The sequence below is a fragment of the Rissa tridactyla genome, chromosome 2, assembly GCF_028500815.1.
Source record: "Rissa tridactyla isolate bRisTri1 chromosome 2, bRisTri1.patW.cur.20221130, whole genome shotgun sequence".
Taxonomy (NCBI): domain Eukaryota; kingdom Metazoa; phylum Chordata; class Aves; order Charadriiformes; family Laridae; genus Rissa; species Rissa tridactyla.
The window spans coordinates 77508157-77532396 of record NC_071467.1 but is presented as its reverse complement, the minus strand read 5'-3'; the positions used below and the strand labels follow the sequence as shown (position 1 = coordinate 77532396).

The 24240-nt window shown below is 38.2% G+C and overlaps 1 protein-coding gene across 4 annotated transcripts in view; it reads right to left on the bottom strand.

Annotated features, from left to right (window-relative positions):
* Positions 1-1212: 1212 nt before the first annotated feature.
* The window catches only part of ADCY2 (adenylate cyclase 2), a 229022-nt gene continuing 205994 nt past the window's right edge, over positions 1213-24240 (bottom strand). Inside the window, exons 20-25 of one of the 4 annotated variants that reach the window (XM_054192034.1) lie at positions 20575-20733; positions 13853-13999; positions 12677-12784; positions 10474-10588; positions 6499-6623; positions 1213-5158 (exon numbers count right to left, since the gene is read on the bottom strand). In XM_054192034.1, coding sequence (XP_054048009.1) covers positions 5006-5158; positions 6499-6623; positions 10474-10588; positions 12677-12784; positions 13853-13999; positions 20575-20733 — 807 coding nt within the window. In that variant the 3' untranslated portion in view covers positions 1213-5005. Of the gene's footprint in view, positions 5159-6498; positions 6624-10473; positions 10589-12676; positions 12785-13800; positions 14000-20574; positions 20734-24240 lie in introns of those variants that run through there. The other 3 variants (XM_054192035.1, XM_054192036.1, XR_008464925.1) reach the window with 3 other exon arrangements.

Sequence of the window (24240 nt, the reverse complement as noted above, 5' to 3'; positions counted from 1 at the left end):
TTTGCCAACAAATGCTGCATCCGATGGCCCTTAAAAAAGAGGCTGAAACAAAAATGGCTCAAAAACTCTGTCCCCTTTTCACTACCATAGCTTTGGTCCAAGCCGGTCATTTCACACAGGCGCTTGTTTCTCCCAGACCCTGAATTAGTGACAGAGCGCCCGTCTCAAACAGGAAGGCTCTTCAGAGGTTTTCTGAAGGAGAGAGAGACAACTGTACATCACCTGCAGAAGTCAGCTCATGTTTTGCAGTCTTCAGGGTGCTTTTTTTTGTTGATGACCTACTCAGGAAATTTTTTAATTTTCCCTGAATATATCTGTTGTTTCAAATAATTCTCTACACAACCATTATGTCTGAGCCTTGGTCTGCAGATTGCAAACATTTCCTGGTTGGCCTGTGACTACAATTTCAACTGCTGTACTGGAGAATTAAGCTTTTCAAATAATTAGAATTATTTTAATTTTAATTTTATTTTAATATTATAAATTAAAATAATTTTTAATGTTTAAAATATTTTTTAAAATTTAAAATTAAAAAATAAATTAATATAAATAAAGATTAAAACTTTATTTTAATTTTAATAAAAACAATTATAGAACTGGTTAACCAGTACCATTTCCATTATTATTTGTATGCTGACTGATATCTGCTGGATGGGTATTCCAGTTCACTGTGTCAGACGAATATTCTATTTAATAACCCACTTGGTAAGTAGAGTAATACACAATTTTATACATGAGGTGGACATTACTTTCGTAACAATTGTTATTTGTAAGACTGTTTTGGAATGCAAGCGTGAAAATTTCTTGTCCTAGAATGTCAATCTTTCAAAATACTTTGTGTATTACTTCCTGTCAAAACTGAGATTTTCAGGAAGGGCATCTCAATGGCTAGAAATATATTTGGAAAATACTCTATAAAAGTTTTTCAAACAAATCTTGGCAGAATCTTTATTTTGAGCAGTGGCATCCTACAACATAAAGGGGGTTCATAGTTGCAAACAGGATTAAAATGTCCTTATCTTGCATTTTGACATATTAAAAACTACATTGACCAGAATAATTTCTGCCGTTAATTTTGAAAATGTTTAAAATTCGTATGTAGCAAACTTTAGGGTGAACCAGCTACAGTTGATCTATACACCACTTTTGAGAAATCCACACAAATTTGAAGTACTTCAAGGAACAAAAATACTCTTTTAATTACATGTTTTATTTAAGATACATGTATGTCATTCTACATTTGTTTCCTCCCTAGAGTCACTCCACTATTTTAGACAAGAAAATAAGAATAAAACTAAAAAGCCCTAGTAATAAAATTGTTTGGAGTCCACCTGTAAAAAGTGTTGAAGGGTAGTATCTATATCATATGAAGGAGAATATGCTATCTGGAAATGAAAAAACATCTTCATACAGAAAACTATGTATCAAAGGACAAGGCAATCATTGCTTTTAACAGTAAATCTGGTGCTGTATAAAGCATCCTGACAACTTAGCTAATTATTTGTCCTGATATGAAGTTCTGAAAACAAATTGGGACAGATTTTTAACAGCTCTACCTTCGGATGTGCACAGCTGTCGCTTTAGAAATAAGCAGGTTGAACTCCTACCTGTGCCTCAGTGGAAAAAGGGAAGGTCTGTAGATATTTTACAAAATAGAGGAATCATAAAGGAATATAAAGAGAATGAAAAATGCTTTTCACACAGCATAAATGCTAATGTCTGTTTTTAGAAACGGCAGCTAAATAACATTAATTTACAGGTAACACTAACTATGTTTGTAGTTAACAAAAATATCTGCAAGTCTAATTTTTCTTCCTGTCCTTTGGTAGCCCTCCATAAATTGGAGCAAAGCTCTGACTTTGAGAAAGAAATCCATCAGGCTCTCCAGGTGTTCCCATTTGGATTTCATTTTCCCAGACCACAGTGAATCACTCGTATATTGACCTTTTGGCTGCTGCCTCATGGTGTGAAATACATTTGCATTGTACTTTTTGAAGTTACGCTTTTTGTGTGGTTCACCAGTGACCTATGAACTACAGCACCACCATGGAAGTCATAGAACTTGAGCCTTACTGTGAGGTAGAATATATGGAATGTCAAATACTGATTTGTATAGCTATCATAAAGCTTTCCCAGTTACACACTGATCTATGAGCAGTGTTACGTCTAGTTATTGAGGCAGATGAAATCATCACAGGAGGCGAAGAAAGAGGATACAAGAACTCTGGGTCAATCTAGACAGGGGAAAAATAAAACAGTATAAACAGTAGATGTAAAATGCATTGGAAGACAAAAAGTATTTATTGGATACAAATAGCTTCTCAGCACTAGAAAGATAATAATAATACTCAGCAGTCGAAGGCTAGAGAGAGGATGGTATGCACCTTTCTTTGTCTGGGCATCATACTGCGGGTGTAATCATCTTTTGCCCACTTTCTTGTTCTTTAGCTGGATTTGGCTGCAAGAATTTGAATGCAACTACAAAATGAGAGAAGAACAGCAGTGCAACATGAATGCTCTGAACGAGGGCATCCTCAACATGATCTTGGAGGGCACGTATATATCTTTCTTTATATTTCATTGGACCAGTCAGCTCACAGCCATTCAAATGGTTTAACGTTTCATGGCTTACAGAAATATAATGCTGGTTAACTTTTATCAAAATCATAGAAACAAAGCTATCAAATTAGGTACAAGGTTTCCTACTGATGTGCAAGAACACAAATGAAAAGCAAAATCCTGAATGTACAGGTTATACCTGAAAGCTGCACATAGATACGACAGTACAATATAATCAACTTTACATAAAGGGTTTTCATCCACAGTAAGAAATAATTGCTTTGACCTGTGATAATATCAGAATGATTTTAAGGGCCCAAAGTACATTCAAAGTCTAAAAGATTAATAATTTTCTTCAGTGTTCCTAGGACAAATTTATAGTGAGTGCAGAGGAGGGATTTAGAAGTCTTAAAGTATAGCTAAATGATAGCTTGCTTTAGGCAATGAGTGAGACATTGTTTCTGCTGCCATGTGAGCTATTTGGAAAGTCTTTCATTCCACTGGAAAATATTTATGTTAACTTATTAATTAAAAGAAAGAAATCATAAAGACAACAAATCTTTTTAATGAGATTTTATTAGACTGAGCACCTATCTTGAGAGTTACCGATCAAAAGTCTCCAGCTCTGGGTGAGACGTCAAGTGTGTTATGTTGGTCGTAACTGAAATAACTTGCATTTTGCTTTTAGACTAACTTAAAGGGATCAAAATTCAGATTGTCTATTTTACTGCAGATGTAGATATTTTGAAATCTACTGCCATTCAAATTTGCTAGTGGGCAAATGGCTGCCATGAGTAAACTGTGGCACACTCAAGTGAGACTGTGGCATGATGCCATTTATTTGTGAGCCACAGTTTTGAGAACTCCTTCTGAAAGGACTCCAGTGCAATATAAATGTAAATATATGTTCCATGAATGAGAAAATTGAATACTTTTTACATTTCCATAACATGTCAGAGCTTACAGTGCATAACTTGACTTCTATATTCATACAATACCAGTCAGAAAAAAAATCTTGTCATTATATGCTATTTTGTAAATAGGAGGATTTTATTCATTTTGGTCTTGTTAGGATATTACGACTAAAAGAATATGTTAATTTCAAGTACTGATTATAGCAAAGCAAAAATTAGTCTTTACTATCTATGCTTCAAAAGAGCATAGATAGTACAATTACCTGCTTTTGCAGTCTTTCACCTGGCTTATCTGTGAAACTCCAAAAGTGTGATACTTTTAATTCAATGGGTTTTAAATTAATCTTGAATATCCACAAAGTAGAATTTTTTGTATCTTCTGCTCATACTCATATCCTGATAAATTAGAGTATTTTAATCATCCCATGAAACCCGGCATTGTAAAGGTTAAGTGAAAGGCATGCAAGGGCAAAAGAGGTTATCAAAGTGCAAAAAAACCAAAACATGTCTTCTCTTGTACAGCTTCTCCTAGCTATTGCTTAAGCATTGCAGGCCAGTGGCAAAGTAGCAACACTACTACTGTCTCCAGTATCCCCCACTTGGCTTGTGTTTATGGATTTGAGGTAAGTCTTCTGGGTCACCCAGGGAGTACATGACTGCAAAGTGCCTAGGATGCCACCCAAGACTGAAGACAATAGAGGTGATTTGATTTCTGAAAAGGCAATAGCAAGCCTAGCAGATATTATTGACTGAGGCCATTGAGATAGCTGGCCATAGCCTGCCTCAACATCTAACTGCTGAATAAAAAGCAGCAGCGGCAGCAGCAGAGGACGCGCAGGTTTGAAGCAACAGAAGCCATGGAAGGAAGCAAAACTAAGAGACAGCAACAGTAAGACAAAGTACATATAAACTTTTAATGAATTAACCTTACAAAAGACAATAGCTTCAAAACATTTGACACGTTTGTACAAAACTATTCCAGCATTGTTAGTTCTCTCTTCAGAAAGAATGCCAGCAAGCCACCCAACGTGTCCCTGGCTATGAGATGCAACTGGTGATCACATCCAAATCATGTGTGGACAGAGTAAACTTATTTACAAATACTGTATACTTTAATACCAGATTAGTGGATGCTATTGGGGAGCGACTGTATTTTCCAGAAAACACCATGCATCAGGAAATAGTATGCACCCCTAGCTTTATTGCCTTTTTTCCCCGCATTTGTCACTAACATCTCTTTTTAGTCCTTTCAGGATGAGTTATCTCCTTTTAATTCCTATTCCTTCTTTTCTTGTCTTTGAATAACAGTGCAAGTAGCAGTACAATCTTCCAGTCCTATAGCGTACATCGCAACTGTCCTTGAACATAGGAAATCAAGGTGCAAAATGATGGCTCATGGGACTATTCTGCAGCCATATTAAAATAAGTGCCACATACCAGAAAATAGCACGCATGTTAAGGGCCAAAATGTAGTTAAAAAGTGCGTGATACTTTCCTGAAAATATGGTATCGATGACACGTACAAGCTTTCTTCAAGATGCCACGTTCCCTTGTGAAAGGGATCTTGTCATTTCAGTATGTACAAAGTATGTCTTCAATTCTCCTTTTCCTTTTACATTTATTATTCCTCTGCAAGTGCTCATGTACCCCAGTGTTTGCAGGACATTGTTCGTCTCCTCTGTAACCTGCAACAATACAGTAATGCAACCAGCATCGATAACAGAGCAAAGCGGAATCTTCTTCCGGAGTGTGAAGAGAACATATGTTCCGAGCAATTATAAGGGTTTTGCTATAATGCTTATAAGGGTTTTGCTATAATGCTTATAAGGCCTTTAAGGGTCTCAAGTGAAGTGTGAGCACCTGAGCTTTCAAATAGTATGTTGCTGGATGCTGCTTCTAATATCTTACATCGAGTGTCAAATTGGGTAAAACCATTTCTGCACCTAGGATTCCAAACAGAGGCCTCATAGGTACACAAATCACTAGGCACTAGGGACAACACTCCTCCTCATAGAGCATTCTTCCCAACTGCAGGAGCTGTTTCTCGTTTCAGTAGACCCAAGGTTCCCCATCTTCTAGCAAATGCTAAGGCTGTGTGAATGAAGTGATAGTAAGACACTAGCATCATCTGACAGAGCTGCTGTTGCCACTTTCTCACGTAACTGGCAGCGAACCAAGCTTTAGGCAGTTTTGCCATTTTAGGTGAAAGCTCACTAGGACAGATGTTGATCAACAGCATCAGTTGTCTCTGACTGCCTGTATTTCTTCGTGGAGCAAGCAACTGTTTGTTGATGTCATTTCTTTGACATCCCTTCTGTTTTCAGTTTTGACCAACAGCGTGTAACTTTTCCATTATTTTGTTCTGAATAGCCTCAATCACAGACTCGGAGTGCTCTCAATCACCTGCTGAGATGCCAAAGCGCTAGGCAGCATACTAGGCAGATACTTAAAATGTGATCCCTTTGGAATCACCAGAAAGCTAGTAAACTGAAGGTCATTTCTATACAGATCTATCTATAATTTGTACAGATAATTATCTATAAAGATTATTAATCAGCATTGTTCATTAAAAGGGAAGTTTCATGACTGCTTTATGGATTTAACTTGATGTACAGCAGTTGTGGTAATTTCCTTTATTTAGAAATAACTAACATCAGGAATGGCTTTCAGAGATAAGGTAGCTAGTATTTTACAAGTTTAGAAATTCACAGAATAGACATGTGATTTCCCTCAAATCCTCTCTTAATCTAGGGATGCACTGACTTCCTCCACTGTATTCCTCTGTAGAATCAAGAAAAAGTTTTGATTCTTCTCCCATTTTCCCTGTAATTTTCTTTTAATTCTTTACTTTCCTGCCCAAGGTGTAATTCTTTTGAAATGTACAGATACCGCTGGTAGGTAATTTTTTTTCTGTAGGTCTCCTTAGCTCCAAAACACAGCCCTGTTTAGTATACAACTATATAATCCTTTTTAAGCACTAAATTCAAAGGATTAAGATAAATACTAGCACAAAACCAAGACTTACCTGTATTTTATCTAAGACACCAGTGCTGTCCATCCTGCTGGCCACATTTACTGTATTGCCCCAGATATCATATTGTGGTTTTTGAGCTCCAATTACTCCAGCTATTACAGGTCCATGGTTGATACCTGGAAAAAACCAGAACTTAACATTAAAAAAGAAGATCCACCAAACAAGGACACACAGTGCACCTAGTAACATATCAAGTCAACGAACATAGTATTTGTCCCGTGCTGAATAGTGAGTACAGCAACCGATAGTCTGTTCACAACTGTTTTATCAACCGTTTACAGCAGGAGGATGATAGTTATAAAAATGCCAAAAGGTAGTTCATCTAATTTTAGTTTTACAGCTCCCTCCCATCCTGAATAAATTTGATATTTTCAACCATTAGTATCCTAATAACCTGCTACTGCTTTTATTAGATAGCATGAAGAACACACTGTGGGAAGGCAGCAGCTCCTGGGAAAACAGATATGCAATAATTTCATTTCAACTTGTAGTGAAAAGGGCTTCTCCTTCCTGCAATAGTTTATGGCCAAATTAAATGACTTCTACAGTATTCTTTGCTTCTTAAATGTAGAATAAACTAATGTGAATGAACTGGAAGGATTTGCAGCCTTGTTCTGAAGGTTGGATTGCCCATAGAATGGTCCTAAATAACTGCAATATAAATATATGTATTGAAATAATTTGATTAATTATGGAGTAAGAGTAACAAATTACTAGCTCTGCAATGCACGTTGTAAGAGTGAAAAACAACATCGTATAATCCCTCATTAGACTCTGGGCATTTTTTATCTTGCAGTCAGTTCGTATCCTATGTTACATTTGCAAAGGGAGTTGTACTCTGCTAGTAGGGATGGAAACCAGGAAGCAAAATCAAAAGCACTATTGCTAACCACTGTCAAATATGCTATAATTGTAACTATACATACCCATGAACAGGAAAGCCAAGTTAGACCTAGTGAGAAATAAACCCTAGATAAGTGAGTAGTTTGGATTTCTAAAATTATCTCCACATCAATGGATCATAACTGATCTCTATTAATTCCTTGACATAAACCATCACTGCGGATATATTTATGCAGCAAAATGAAAGTGTGATTGTAGCACGGGGACACATCTCAGAGCTCGCTCATCTAGTACACATCATATGTAAATGGCATCACGGCAGCATGGGCTAGCAACCAGGCTATAAGCCCACCTGGAAAATGGCACTGTAGCAGTTAAATTTATGCAAACTCTAAAGGATACCAGACAGAACCTGAAAAATATTTCTCTAAGCACTTGGGATTAAATGCACAAAGGGGCTTAGGCCTTGCAACAGTCTGCATTAACAACCAAGTCATGGTGTGTATTTCTGTCTCAAGACATCCAACGCGTGGAAAGCACTAGGGACCAGAATGGAAACCACAAAAGCCACCTGCCGAGTAGCCCAAGCCGGCTAGTAAGGAATACTGAAGAGATGTGTCTGGCATACGCTCTACCATGGTCCAGAAATTAGGGCAGTGCAGTGGGACTTTCCTACAAAATACAGTGGGCAGGAGGTGATTTTTTTTTACCTCCTTCCTGAACCACCACTGCTGATGGTTTGAGTCATACCTCAGGGGCTGGAAAGCCAGCTTCAGATCCCTCCACCTTCGAGGAGACTTCTACCCATAACTCTTAGGAATGTGTTTTGGCCACCCAGGCATTCTGGGATGTGTCATTCCTGCTAGTGTGGGTTTTCTTTCCATGACACACGTAAATGTTTGTTGGGGCAAGGCTGGAAGAGTAGTACTCTCAGTCCAGGTGAATGCTCTAACAGGGGTGATGCCATCTGTCTCCTTCTCTCATATCCAAAGCAACATTTAATTATTCCATGAAAAGGCAAATACTGTTCAGCAGGACAGACAGAGAATATCTCATTCCAAAGTATCCTACAGCCTGGGCTCATAGCATTCTCCAGGGAACAGGGATCCCCGTGCTTGAGCAGCCTCAGCCAAAAGCAGGAATCAAATTAAGTTCACCTACAACACAGATGAATGTTCTAACCATGAAGCTATATGGAAAACAACATCAGCCTCTATTCTGTTCTGAAAAAAAGCAGTACCTGTGTAAAACTTGCCACAAAAGCACATCTGAGCTTGTCTTATAAATCAAGCACCTCAGCTAACACAAGGGGAGGAATGCCTGAAATGTAATCTAGGTCCTCCCCTCCCTTGCCTGACAGCAAGGCACAACTCCGAAGGCACAACTAGCATTTCAGGCACTCAGAGAAAATGAAGGCTGAAAGTTGAGACCTCTAGTGAGTTGCAACAATTCTAGGGTTAGATGCTGGCTGAGGAAGATTTTTACAAATGGCAGTTTGGGTTTAAATCCTTCAGCAGGAATTATATTGGAGGTAGACGCTCAGATGTTTCTGTGGCTCTTACTGCTATGGATACCACATGCTTTCATGGTCAGGTGGTAGTGGGAAGTGGGGAAGAAGTAAAGTGAAGATGGGAAGTGAAAATCGCAGTGGTACCTATACTGGATGAAGGTGGCAAAAGTGACACTTTGGGACCTGTATAGATTTGTAGATTTAAATATTCCTCATTTCATGAAGCAAAGAAGTCTGACTTCTCTGGAACCTGTAGCAATAGGACAAGCAAACACTTTAAAAATTAGAAGTAGCTATCTTTTTTTTTTCTCTTAGAAAGTTTGCTTCATGATCCCCACTTTAAATGAGTCAGTGCTGCTTTAATCAGTTTGCAGATTTAGCCCCAACACTCAGCAGCTCTTTATCTGTACTGACACTGCTGATATAAGGATGTTTGCAAGTATGTGGCATGTGTCATCTATGGCAAGAAAGGAACTTTTTATTTTGTGCAGAAATATGATATCTCTACACGTTTCTTTTAAACCCATCAAGTTCTGTAACACTTTGAGAAGGATGCATACTTCAGATTTGCTTTGTCATTTTTTAACTCTAGGAAGGAATAGAAAACATACTGGCAAAGGAGCGCTTTCAGGAGCACACGAATATTTCAAGTCAGAAGATAGCAAGGTTTGCCAGTGGGTGGCACTGTGAAATAAACATGAAAGGAGAAGCCAAAGGGAAAAGCAAGCAGCACAGCAAGGAAAAGAGAAGACAGGAGAATAACTGTTGGAAATCAAATACTTCTGACATGTTTACAGGATTTATGGGTTTCCAATATTTATTTACTGCTTTCATTTCACACTTTCCAAGTTACATATTGCATTGTAAAACTGCTCTGTACTGCTATCAGGAAATAAATATTTTGGAACATATGATTCTTGACCAGCTCTGAATTAATTTATTTCATCATGCTTTCTGTGGCTTATTGCAGCTGCCTGTTTATTTTTAAAAATACCACGATGCACAAGTAGAAGCAATTAGAAGCTGAAATATAAGGGATACCCCTTTCAAATATAAACAACTGGTCCTCTTTGCTCTTAACTGTCAATAACTACAGAATAACAAAGAAGAGAAATATCCTCCTTTGTCTGACACTGGGAAGGAAAGGGTGCATTTTTGTATTCTTGCTTGAGTTCAGTACGTCTAAAATATTTCATACTCCAGCCTCACTGGCCCCTTATAGCTCTTGTCCTCCAAACAATTTATATGGTTTTGTAAAGCCCTGTTTAGAGTCTTCTTGTGTCCTTTGGTATTGATAAGCTTAAAAAATGTATACGGTTAACAACCTCTAGAATAATTATTACAGAGTTACCATAAAACAATTGAGAGACAACGTATTTTTCAACCATTATTTAGGAATACTGCCCTTTTCTGAGTCCAGCATTGAAACGCTCGTACAGCAGCTATGGTTAATGGGCAATACCGCGGAGGCTGCTTTTAAACAGAGTAAAGATAGTGCTATTTTCTTTCATGGCCTTTTTGGTCAGTGCTACCAACACTTTAGTCAGCTGGTACTTTACATTGAATTCTCCCCCTCCTCCGTTATATTCTCATAAAAATCCTGTGATACATACCTACTCGTAACTTGAAGTCATTGAATGAATGCTTGTTTATGACATCCAGTTTTGCCACCAAGGCAAATGCGAATTCCACCATGGTTCCTATGTGCATATATTGTCGTTCAGGTTCCTGAATTTAAACAGCCAAACAAACAGAGTAAAATCATTTTCCTTAGCGTTAGTTGCTGTGAGAATACAACCAAAATATGCTGAACACTTGAAAGCACTTAAACCCTTAGGGATGTCCTAATGACAGCAGGCAGCAGAAGAAAATTAATGTAGAAGATGGTGCCCTGTTAGATCAACCTTGGCATCAGTTAGATCAATCAATGGCCAATAGACCAGGATGCGTTTTACTTACACAATAAGGCAGTCTAGAGATGATGGATCCAGAACATATCTAATGTAATGTTTTGATTGTCAAATAACTGATTAGCTTCTGTCTAATCTCACAGGCATTCAACGTCTGTGTGCGCCTAGGATTTCCTCATTAATTTTCTCTAAGTGTCTGCTGCTATTTTATGGCCTTTAATAATAAATAACACTTGTGAACAGCCCCACAGAGACTCCTCCCTCTCACTGTTGCACAGCTCCGCACCCCAGCTAATGGTTAAGCTTCAGTGAAATTCACAATTTTAAGAGTTCCTCCACTGATCTCATCTGGTAAATAAGTAAGCACCTCTGAGAACATCTAATAGACTTGAAATGAATAAAATACAAGAGGAAGAGAGGAAGAAGGCAACCCCTCCTCTGTCCCCCAGTTTACTAGCTTAGAGCTTATACCACTTATAAAGGCTATAGACTTAATGTCTCCTCATACATCAACAGTGTAGCCTGACTTCTAAGTAGTGGCTGAGGCGAAAATTGATTTTCAGTCTCCCACAGCCCAGGGCAGGACCCTGACAAGAGAATGATTTCATAAGAGATGGCCTCACTGATCTCTATGAGAAATGACTGAATCTTCCACATTTCTTGATGTAACGCAACAGAAGAGATGGACAGATGATGACTTTGGGAGATGATTCATAGAGTAGATGCATCAGCCTAGGTGGGACAGTAGTGGTGCGTGCCAGAGCAGCTGCTGAGATGAATGAAGTCTGTTTCCTTTGGAGTTCACTCCCAGCTAAGACAGATGGTTTCCTGTTCAGCTGATGTATTTGGTCCCCCTCCTTAGACACTTAGTCTTCCTTGGGTGCTTGTTTTAAGCTGGGGGCTGTTCCCAGCAGTGTGACTAGCAGTCAGCCACTGCCACGCTAGGTTCTGCAGTATCTGTGGATTTTTGGACGTGTGGATGGAAGATTGATGAGTTTTGGTGGATTTCCTTTAAAAATGTGTACTAAATCACCAAAGGAACACTAAAACTTGGATCTCTTGATTCAGTTTGTGGAAATAACTCAAACAATAAATTTCTTCCTGTGCACACACTAGTTTCAAGTTGTGACTGAAAGATCTTTATGTGTTCTCATCCTTAGTCTACAGTTCTACGTTTCCTTCATCCTCCTCACCTCCCTGTATTAAATGTCAGAGCTAATTTAAAATAATTCTTTTTTTGTCCTCAGGATCCTTAAAGTCTATAGTTCAGGTGTTAAAAGCTTCTCTCTAGAACGAACATGAGTTTGGCAAGAACGCATTAATCCTTAGCAGAGAATGCGTTGATTCATAATTGCTCTCTCTGTGTCACTAACCTGTAGTACTCTAAAAGATCATGGCAAAGCAAGGTTTTTTGCTTAAAAGTTACGAATTGCTTCTCTGAACTTTATTCCTACTGACTGCAGTTCCCAATCCTATCCTATTAAGTAAACCAGAAACAAAGGAACATGTTGTCAGTGCTGAGCCTGAGGGTTCTGTATGTGTGTGGTTAATACAGCTACTGAGCCCTCCCAGCTTACAATGGAAAATACTCATTCTTGCAGTCTTTTGTACACTCTATAAATCCAGTTCTGCTGCAGCATGTAGCAATAAAGTGCTATATTGTATTTGGAGTATAAGGCCTGTGTTAGACTTAGCAAATACAGAGGTGGCATTTTCAAACCGCCACGTGAATAACAATAATTCACAGAGACTACTAAACAAAAGTATACACTTTTCCAGTACAATACAAGCTACGTTAATAAGAAAAAACTAGGCCACAACATTATACATAACCTGCAGTTTAATGAACAGAGTTTTAGCCTTCATTTGAACATGTTTTTTATTAAGCAGGAACCTTTTCCTGTACCTGGCACTGCTCTTGGTTGGGTGTGGCACTCAATCCTGTTGCTGCCATGTAAGTGCTTCCAATGGTCTTTATCTTTTCAACTCCACTGAACTTTGGCTTTGACAATAACTGTAAAACAAGGATGGTTATTCATTATTCAGATCAGCAGCCTTGTTACTCCAACAGCGTTGTTACTCTAACACCAATTCTTGGAATGGTTTCTTAATAGACACCAAATGGCTTCACCAATATATACAGGATGAAGGACTTAAGGATGGATACAACAATGGTTACAGCCTCCAAGGAGAGGGAAATTCTGTCTGCTAAAATACCTTTTTATTATAAAGGGAATAAATTTATAGTAATGAGAATAAATTCCACCTTATTGTCCATACAGCTCTTAAAAGTCAGTAGACTTTGATATTGGAACTAAGTCACCATGTGAGCCAACAGTTAAGCTTTAAGCAGCTTTCTGAAAGTAAGCATCTCTTCCATGCCAACAGGACGGTCCATGCCAATGGGACTAAAATCCAAGGATTTTAGTTCATATCCCAAGTTGTTTTGAAAATTCCAGTGTTCTCCAATGGGTGCTGTGCTCTCTGAGTCATAACACGATCTTAATGCCTTTTCCTAGTGTCTTCATCGCTAATAACTTCCTTTAAGACAAATACTGTTCTCAGACCTTTACAACTGCCTTTTCACAATCCATCTATAGTCATACTCTGTACTTGCTTGTAACTTCAGAGAGTGGAATATCAAAACTTACACAATCCTTTGAGTTGCTCACGTATCAACTGATCAACGCTCCGTATAATGAGACCAACACAGATCAGGTATAATGTATACCTGACTGTAGGCACTAGTATTTACAAACTGTAGCTAATAAATAGCATGTAATATCACTGTCTCGTGAACTGCAGCTAAAAGGCAAAAAATTTCGCCATCAGATATACACATAGGATTCTCATTATAGCTAATCAAAAGCAACTGAGTATGATGTTAGATCAATATCTGATTTATTCCAAATATTTTTTTTTCCTTTAATACTCCCTGTAGGCAATTTCCACGTGACTAGGAACAGAAAAGTTCTTTCCTGACAGATCTTCCACTCTCCCTTTCAAGTACATTTGCTTACTGTTGCATACCCTGGGTTATTAAGATTGAAACCATATGTTGATTGTTGTTAGAAGTACATACATCATCGAAGTCAGCAATGATCTCATTTAGCAGCCTGAGACATTCCAAGCCTTCCTTATTTACATCAGATTCTGTGTAAAATTCCTTGAAATCCGGAACAGAGGCAAACATTACACAGACACAGTCATACGACTGGTGATACAGATCCTGTCCAAAAGAAAACAGAATAGAGAAAAAAAATTCTGACATACCCAGTTCTAAATAAAAGTTTCCTTATTAATATGCAGTGTCCTAGTTCTGAAAAAGAAGGCATTGCAGTGGTTGGAATGCCTTAAGATGGTGGTTGGGTATTTTTTGCATTTAGTTGCATTTATTAATTCTAAATGGTGGACAAACCTGTTTGTTAAAAAGACTCAACATATACAGCCGAAAATATTTTAGTGATTTAAAGTTACCTTTTTTCCCCTCCTGAATATTAAATCCGTGAACATAGAATGCTCACTAATTTATTAGATAGGGCCCATTTCTGATGTTTCTCATGTAGAGAATTTGGTCTGCCTTGCACAGCTGAAACTATATTTTGCAAAATAATCTCTAATTTATTATTAGCTGTTTGTGTTATTGTAATAACTAGAAAACTGAACCAAAATCACAAACCCAATGCACTACAAATGCATAATGCAACACAATCCTGATAGCTCTTAACCTAAAATGACAAGATACCTAATAGGACAAAATAATTCTCATTTCTTTTCCATAACAAGGAGCTGAAGCAAAGGGAAAGAAGTGACCTGAACTAAAACTTATTCATGTCAGATTCTCCACTGCCTTCTGTGACCACTGAAATGAGAGCACCTCTGCTCCACAGGAAGATTCTGGGGCTAAAAATGACCACACCACCCCCTGCTTCAGTTTCCTCTCCATTGCCCTTAAACGTAAGAATATCTTTTCTTTCAGGATAAATTCACATCCTGAAAAAAAAGGAAAGAAAGAATATTTATTAAACCAATTCTTAAAAAAAAATTACTATCTGTACACAAAGGTAACCACAGCAATAAAAGATGCTGTAAGCTACTACAAAATCAAATTCCATCCAAGTTATTATTTGAGTAAAACAAGGTTTTCAATACTCATGTGCATAAGGTAAATAGGATTTGTTCTTCGATTTCAAGAAGCATCAACTATTATTTCCCTTTTTACTTATCAAAGCGATTTTTTTGCAATTTCACTGGCAGTATGTTTCTTATTGGAAGAATGTGGTGTGTCTCTACACAGATGTGTCCAGACATAGCAAATGTTTGTTGGTGATGTATAACTGAAAAATAGCAGAACTATGGGAAAACTGTTGACCGCCTCATCCCAGAACAGGTATGAGGGAGATTTCTGGAGAAATATGAAAATAACGGCATACAGCGAGGAACACGGGCAGCTGGAGGAGGTTGATGATTTATTACTAAATTTTTCCGCCCCTTTATTTTCTAAGGATCGCATAACCACAGCATCACTGAAGCTCTACCATGTCGCTGTGCAGTGGGGATAGAATATATTGTTGCAATTCACCATTATTATTTATATTCTTAAAGCTGAGCTGATTGAAATTGCCCATCTGTACCTGACATCCAGCTTACAGACATATATGCAAACTCAATATCACTTTAAAGTGACCTGATTGTGCAAATGAAACGTCCAAGCCGATGAGTTCACTGTCAGATCACTACTAAACTTCAAAGGAGTTCTGGATCTCCATTGTCCTCTTCCTGAGAGAGTTTTTCATGAAGGACCAATATTGTGATAATATTTTTCTGCCATCTATTTTATCCACCTCTGTAAACACTTGGTTAATAAATTTAACTTAAATTTAAAAATAAATTTAAAAGTAATCAAACAGTGGGGAGAGGGAACCCCTCTGGCTGGATGACATAAACGGAATTTAGGTAATTTAAGCACCTGACTGAAGTATTTAATTTGAGAGCACAGTCATCCTGTGTCCTATATCGTCAGTACAGCAGATGCGCCTACCTGGACGGTCATTTTAATGCCAGCTGGCAGAATCACCTCAGATAGTGTTTCTCTCTCTCTCAGTCGGTTACGGAAAAAAGGCTAAAGAGGTAGTTTTTCCTAATGTAGGCACTCAAGAGAAGTGCCTGAAAGTATACAGGATGACTGAGAAATTCAGAAGCTCAGGTCCAAAAGGGCTTCTCTTTGCTCCAGTCTCCCACACTTAAAACCAGGTCCACTCTGTAATACTGCAATGACATCCACTGGCGGCTGTCTTGAGTATGTATGCACCTAGACTTGGGGCAGACATACACAAATTAACTTGAAATTAGTTAAGCGGAGCCGTAGAAGAACTCCTCAAACATTTACCTTTTGCAGTCTGCATTTTGCTTCACATCTACCTACTTCAAGTTTACCTCAGGCATGCCTACACTGAAGCTACAGTAGCATTTGCATACAAATATACTCAAAAGTTAGTATCTGATGTGCTGAGTGCTTTCCATAGACAAGTTAGCAGAACAGGTACAGAGCTCACGTTCTGTGGTTAACCCAGCTTTCCTTCTATTTCCTCAAGTCACCTTCCCTGTAACTTGATTTCAATTTTGGGTGAAGGAATTCAGGCCACAGACATTGTGCTGCATCACAAATATAGGGTCTTGGGAATAGAGAAGGGGAAATTCACAGTGTTATAGAAAAGACTGGAGGACAAGAGTACTCAAAACATGGATTATTATTACATGTACTTTTGAAACACGACCTGACAAAATAAACAGATTGTATACATCTGTGAACAAATATTAAAAAAAAAAAGAATTAATTTTGTTCATATTCCTACCATGTGGAAAAATCCAGTAAATTAAATCCAGCCAAATAAATAGTACACTTGTAATTAATATTAATACACAATTCTATTGTCCTAGGGATTCTGTTAATTAGTAAAAAAAAGTTGTTTTAATTCACCAGATAAACATTAGATAGCAGCTGTTTTATTTTCTTCATGGAATCCTGCTGATTTTGCATCCTGACAATGTAAACTGTGCCAGAATTACACTACTGATGAGATACTGGTTGTAAAGTTTGTGAAACCAACAAAATCTAGGCACCGACGTGATACTGGGACAGTGCCATATCTGAAACAGTTTCCATATCTGGAGATTAATGCCATGTAAATGCTTATTTGAGAATATAACTTCAAGTTATAAGAATACAGGTCTGTTAGGAGCTACAACTGAACCCTTACAGGAAAAGGAGAATAACTATGCAGTGCTGCAGGCATATGATATTACTGAACAATAGGAAGCAGAGACGGTAGAAGGTGGATTCATTTTACCACCTCATAATACAGGAACCAGAAGATAAATAAAACATTTACAAGTAGAATAAGGAAAAATATTTTACATAAGAAATATATAAATGTATATTTCATTGCTATTCAACAACATGAAAGACAAGAGCTTAGAGGGTTAAAAACTTGAATGCTCATGTGAATACTAGAAAAATGCATAACTAGGAAGTGTATGAAAAGCATCTGCAGAAGCAAAATATGCCCTTACATTTACACGTAAAAGCAGAATGGTGAATAGCACATTAACCCTCAGCTGTTCCTCAAACTTTTGCTGAAGAATCTAATGCTGGATACTGCCTGGACCCTGCAGTTGACTGGACTGCTGATAGCTGGCAACTCCTGTCTTAATACGATTGCCACTGAAAAAAACGTGGAGCCCTAATTAACTATTAGGAAGTGCCTTTGCTGTCTTCCCTGAAAGCAGAAGTGTTGCCCAGAACAAATCACGGCAACTTGCACAATTCACAGTCATCAGGGAGAGAAATATGACTGAGCAAAAGACGGGAGCAGAGCTTCAAATAAAAGTGCTGTTGTGACACAGGAAGATCAGCGTGCTTTATGCTGTTGGCCGTCCACCCAGTACGGGGACAAATAACCTGTAATAAAGGGTTGCATGCCTGTCTGTTCCAATTACAGACACAAATCTTCTTTTTCTGTAACCAGAGTTATCACTCCTTCCTCTCCTCCACCTCAAAATAAATGAACACATTGTATGTGAACACTTGTCATATGCTGAAGCTCAGCAACAGTGTCCCATTTCTTTTCCTTCCTCTCTAATACTGGGGCAATATCCATCCTACTAATGCTCTATAGCGTAGTTCCAGCATGGAAACAACAATAAATGGCACTGTTTATAACCAGATGAGTAGTAATTGTGGCTGTCACAATAAATGTCAGAGAATTTTAAGGAGGCATTCCCAGCTAGTTTATTTTGGTCATTTATAATAATGAAGGCTGTGGCAGTCAGGTGTCTTAATTTTCCTATGAGTAGTTCTATTGAAACAGTACTCTCTCCAAACTGTTTAATCAGAAAATTAAATGCAACACCCAACACCATTCCAGGAAAGAATGGCTGTGCTTCTTTCAATAAAATAAAATCATCCTGTCTGCTGCAGTCAACCCCTTTTTTTTTCCTTTTTTTTCCCCTTTGATAACATGGGGATTTCTGCTGGTTGGCCCTCCTTACTGTCCTCTCTTCTTCTCCAGTGCCTGGAGACCTTCTCAGGATGGAGGCAGCAAACTGGTCCCATTCTACCTCTTGGAAGGGTATGGCTTTAGCTTCTCTGGGACAGAATTTCGGCTCTAAGTAGGGTGCTGGCTCCATCCTGCAGCTAAGGAAACAGGATTCCTCTTGGTCAGTAACGTGCTTGCCAGTTAAGGCTGCAGCACAAAAACTCCTGAGCACTTTTTACTAATAGGGGATCTGGATGCTAACAGCATAAAGGAAAAGGCTGCAGAAGCGAGGTGCAGATGTAGTTAATCCTGGCCCCACTTCCTGCTTTTCATTTTATATTTGTTCCTATCTTTCTCTCTCAACTGCAAAGTACCCTGTTTGGTACCCAGCATGCAGACCGTAAGCAGAAACCCAGTTCCGGAGGTTCTGTTAAAGCAAACAAACCTTTATTACGGTTTGCTCTGGAGTAACGTTGCTTTTAGCATATCAGCATTAGTCAATGTGTATCCTGTTACGAAAAGACCTTTGCTCGTTGTCTAAAAGTACAGTCCCACTACTCCCAGTCAGCACTGATCTACTCATTTCACCCCCCTTTCACTCCTGCTGCCTGTTCTTCAGCAGCATACTTTGTTTTCCTTTTTCTCCATACAGCTGCATGCATAGAATTCTAAGAGAAGTAGTATTCTGAAACAGACTATTCACCCATTTGATCAATTTTCATCTCAAAATATGGTTTAAACAGAAAAGAATACACATAAAAACATATTAACATGAATGTTTGCAACTAAGGAAAATGTGGCCGAATTTCAATTCAGTCTTTGTTTACCTAAATATCCACACAAAGAAAACAAAGGCTTGATCTGTCCTAACATATTCTTAGGTGTATACACATACACACATACAGAATGTCTTTTAAGGCATCCCTGCTGACATTGAAACAAATCTTAAGACATGACAGATGCTTATATTCTCGAGCATTTCCAGGGATTTGAAAGGCACTTCCCCCTTCAAAAACTGTGTTTAAAGAGAAACAAAACAAGAAACAAGTAAATTTTTTTTTTAAAGGAATGCTACTAAAACTATGTCAAATCATTTTTACTTCGTCTGACATGACAGATAGGAGAGCTCAGCACATTACCATTTCTGATCTTCGCTAAATTTACTAAAGCTCATTCCAACCTAAGAATTTTGAAGGGTGACAATATAAATCCAGTTGCCAATACAAAGGTGAGCAGATGGTGTTGCTCTGCTGGGGAGCTGAGATGGAATAGCACATAAATGAGAAAGCAATCTCCTGATGGTTTGCTGTGTTTAATGCCTGAACTGAGAACTGGAGCTGAGCCAACCTGGCTTCCAGCCAAGGTCTTCACTGGATTCAAAGGAACCCCACAGCAGTCTTCATTTGACATTAGCTACCAAATGAATATTTGCAGGTAGTACTCAAGTACTGATACAAAGTACTGATTAGTACTGCTTAATGCAAACCACAGTGAAAGAGAAGACATTGACGTTTTTCACTCAGGAGATCGAAAATGAATCCCTAAAGCTGCCCTCTCCCCTCTTTTCTCAGTTTTGGAACAATTGTTTGGTGTGCACAAGTAATTAAAACTATTGCATTTAAGATCTCTGTAACTGCTACTGTCTCTAAATGGTTCTCTCTCTAATTTTTTTCATCCTTTTTTGCTTTATTAAAACTGTAAAGCAATATTAGGAGCAGATCTAATTTCTACCAAAGTCGACAGGGCTCTTTGGTTGCCTTTTCTGGTGCTTGGATTAGGTCCATAAGCAGTGAGTAAACAGGTAACTCAGTGTTCAGAACCTCCTTCTAGAATTAACGTAGCCGCTGTTTCAGGGAAAAGGTTAATTTTCACTGCAGTAAGCAACGTCTCCAGTCACCAAAAGAAATTTCAGAACCTGGATGCAGCTCCACTCTAATCACAAAGGAAAAAGTATCAGAATGCATATGATTTAAATTTAAATCCATGTTGATTCAACCATCCCCTTGATCCTCCTCAACCTTTTTTCCTCTCCTTCGAAAGGCAAAGTGCATTGCCACTTAACATAATTTCACATTTTTTACTTCAAGGTATTAAGGTGTATTCAGTGCTATAAAGCAAGCTGAAATCTCAGGTAGGTAAAGGGGACTGAAAGTGACTGCAAATCTATAATCTCACTGTATGGACCTAGTGTTCAAATCAGCATTAAGTAGAATTTCCAGGATACGCTGCTTTCTTACAGAGCAGAGGATATACAGAGATGGCTGACCTCATTCTTCAGGTTTCTTGCCAAGAAGTGTTCAGCTACATGGGCTGGAAGCACATTCTCCAGAAGCACCCGATTTAGGTTCTCCATGGTTTCAATCTCTTCCCGCTCTTTTTTGAACTTGTTCTTCCACAGGAAGTCTAACCTACAGTAATATTCATTCTGTTACAAGAGGACACAGAGGTAAAGAAACAATAGGCATCTTGTCCTGATGGAGTACAGGTTTAAGAGACAAAATAAGCACAGTACACCACCCCTACAAGGCTATTATTTGGCCACTCAAGTACAATTACAGATCACACAGAAATCAAACCCCAAGCACACACTGTGTGACGTACACTTCATCAAAATCATAAGCCCCACCCCCGCAACAAAAAGGCCCATAAAAAGGTCCAGGAAAAAAATAAAGTTGCAAGGTGCTTTAAACAATGGAAGGTGTATTTATTTACTCTCAGGCTTTAGTAGAAATGAATTCCAGAAATCAAGCACTGTTCTAGAAACAATTTACAGTTTTGCAACTTAATATGATGTCTTATTTATCTGAAGTGTAGATTGTCACTTACAATAATGGCCATTTCAGGAAGACCCGAGCTTTTACCAACTTGAACTTATGTCATCAGCCTGGTAAAAAGTGGGCAGTACAAGAAAAAACAGCCTATTGACATAATATGCCTTCTGCTTATCAAATCATTATCAGTTTGTCAAAAATAGCTCAGTCAGTTGGGCCAACACAGTTTTGGTCCTGTTGGGATTTTTGGTTGTTTGTGGTTTTTTTGTTTTTTGTTTTTTTCTGTTTGTTTGTTTGTGTTTTAATACTGCTTTCTGTAATACTTTATATTTCTTTTCTTTTTGTCCCAGAGTTTTCATAATCATTTTTTAATATCCCCAACAATAACGATAGCTGGAACTATATGGAAATGTATAACATTCTTGGAATATCAGTATTTTTGGAGATCCGATTTCATTAAAAAGAAGTTGAGAAATGAATAAAAATGCATTTTTTTGAGCTCCCTCTACTTCTTTTCAGTATTGTCAATGTTTTTTTCATAAATTCTATGGCATTATTTCTACAGTAAAGCCTCCACTGGCCTGACTGTATCATTTCAGCTGATACAAATCAAGAACGATTTCAATGTAGTCCACTGGTTTAATGCTACCAAGCAGCCTCAATGAAGACTATGTTATTAACCAGGAGAACATGACTATGATGACAATCCTATTATAGAAAAACCTAAAAATACTAGCTAGTGTTATTAGCAGTCAGTAAGCATTCACATCAAAATGAGAGTAGTCCTTCTGATCGGACAGAGGCTGTCACAGCTCAAAATGATTCACAGATATTTGGTTGAGATCACAGCCAAAGCTAGAGTAGAAAGTTGAAATGAGGTGGCATTACAATGATTTGGCAAGCTTTTAAATATGTATATTATATAATTATACATCCAAGTTCCCCACATACATGATAAATTCAAATGCTACCCATTGTGTTCATGCAGAAAAACATCCAATAAAAACCTGGGATGTCAGAATTATTGGCATAAATTGACAAAAGTAAACTGGATGCCTGGCATAAAACTGAAATTAAGCATCCATACATTGTAGCAACTTTGTATTGAAAGGAAAAAATGCTAGGTAAGCTGAAGTCTTCAAGAAGATATATTTCTTGTTTAAGAGCTAGTATTAAACAGATAATTTATTTACTGCTGTATTATTTATTGAATGAAATTTAGGCTGCCACAAAAAAATTACTCAGAAATAAGAAAAAAGAAAGCAGAACATATTCTACAATTTGCTTTGAAATTAAAAAATTCAACTTACCTTACTTGAAAAAGACTATTTCAATTTCAGACTTGCAGAAAAACAAAAAACCCCCCACCATCCTATTAAAACTGTAAATTGTGGGCTTTTTTTATTTGTATGACCTAGCCAATTTAGTATGCACATCATTAAAGATCCTGTTCAATCTTGGTAGCCTTGCAGTCATATGAAAACCAAGGTTGTTTCTACTTTACTTGTTATCTCCAGAACCTTTTCAACATATCAGAATGAAAATATCTCCGAATGTCCCTTATACATCTGCAGGCACAATATCCTTGAGATACAAGATGTTCCTTCTTTACTTAACAGCACTTCCCAGCGGGTGAGCGTAGTGGAACACCCAGGGAGGCATGAAGGACACTGTGTTCCTCCAGGCACCACAGAGCAATTGGCTTCCTCTAGGACAAGAGACTACCATGCACCTGTGCAAGGCAATGCAATGCAACCCCACCCCAGAGGCTCAAATCAGCGGTAACTTATTGGGCAAAAGCAGTTAAGTGCAAAAAGAACTTATTATGTCGCATTGATTGCACCGAGACGGGTTTATCTATATTTTCAAACACTAGTGGGACACTCACCTGGGTCTATTTTCAATAGTTGCCTGAGTGGAGTGAGGCAATGAACTAATTCCCCTAACTGAAAGAACATCACATAGGAAGTCAAGATAAGCAGCTCAAGAGTAGCTGCCGATGCTGCAGGTGTCTACAGACAGGGGAGATGAATGCTGTGGTGTCCAGCAACGGACCAGCAACGGAAACACCAAAGCAGGTAAGATCACTAGAAATTAAATCTTGTGTTTCTTTCAGCCTCACCTCACAGCCATTACTTACAGACAGCAAGTCTGAGAAACTGTCTCAACATGGAGCGTCAGCAGAAGATGTCTTAGAACTCATTAGTAAGCTGATCAACAAGAAGTCATCAGCCTTAAAGTAACCAAAGTGAAAAGCTGCTGGTCTGAATCTTCTGGCAGATAGCCTGATCATTCAAAACAGCCACAGCGTCAGAGAACTGACAAATAGGGTATAAAGCAAATCTTTGGAAAAGAGCTGAGGTGACCCTGGGAACAATGCAGCAAGATACTTTGGAAGAAAACTATGCTAAGAAAAAGAGGTATTTAGACATACTAGCTAAAGCTGACACAATGGGGAAGAGTTGACACCTCTTCTGTAAACATGCCTCCCTCTGTTACAAATAAGTCAATGGGCATGTGAATAGGAGTGAAGTTTGGAATAAGTTTTCATTAAATTCTTTCAGAAGAGGCTTTTGAAAAGACTACATTATCTGAGAAGGATCCTCTCACAGAATAAATGCTCACTAAAAAACAGAACAGAGAATACAAATAAACAATTTTCACGGCTGAGGAAAGTTGCCATAAACATCTGAGCAGTAATGAAGCCAATGAAGTTCAGTGTTGATAAACACAATATAATCAATCACGGGAAAAACCAAAATATTCACCTACCCTACAGAGTAACGAGATATGTGTAATTTTACGTACTGATGAGGAAGGAATTCACAGGCTATGTAATTCAAACGGGGCCATAAGAGAGATTTAATGCTCAATAATATTTAAATGTGAGCACATTTCTTATACCGTCTAGCCCATACCAATCTGCATTCTCCTGGGCAATGCCTGGGCAGGGTGCAAGAGTCACCATTCTCAAGATACCGTCTGCCTGCTGCCACCCTATTTTCAAATAACTGTAGTGGCATGCATGCAAAATGAAATGCGTCACTTTATCTAAAGTGCCAGGGAATGGTTGTAGCCTACGCTGGCACGGCTGCTGGCTGCTCACCCCTTTCCTATGCGCATTCTTTTGGCACAAGCATTGCTGCAGCCGCACCATAAAA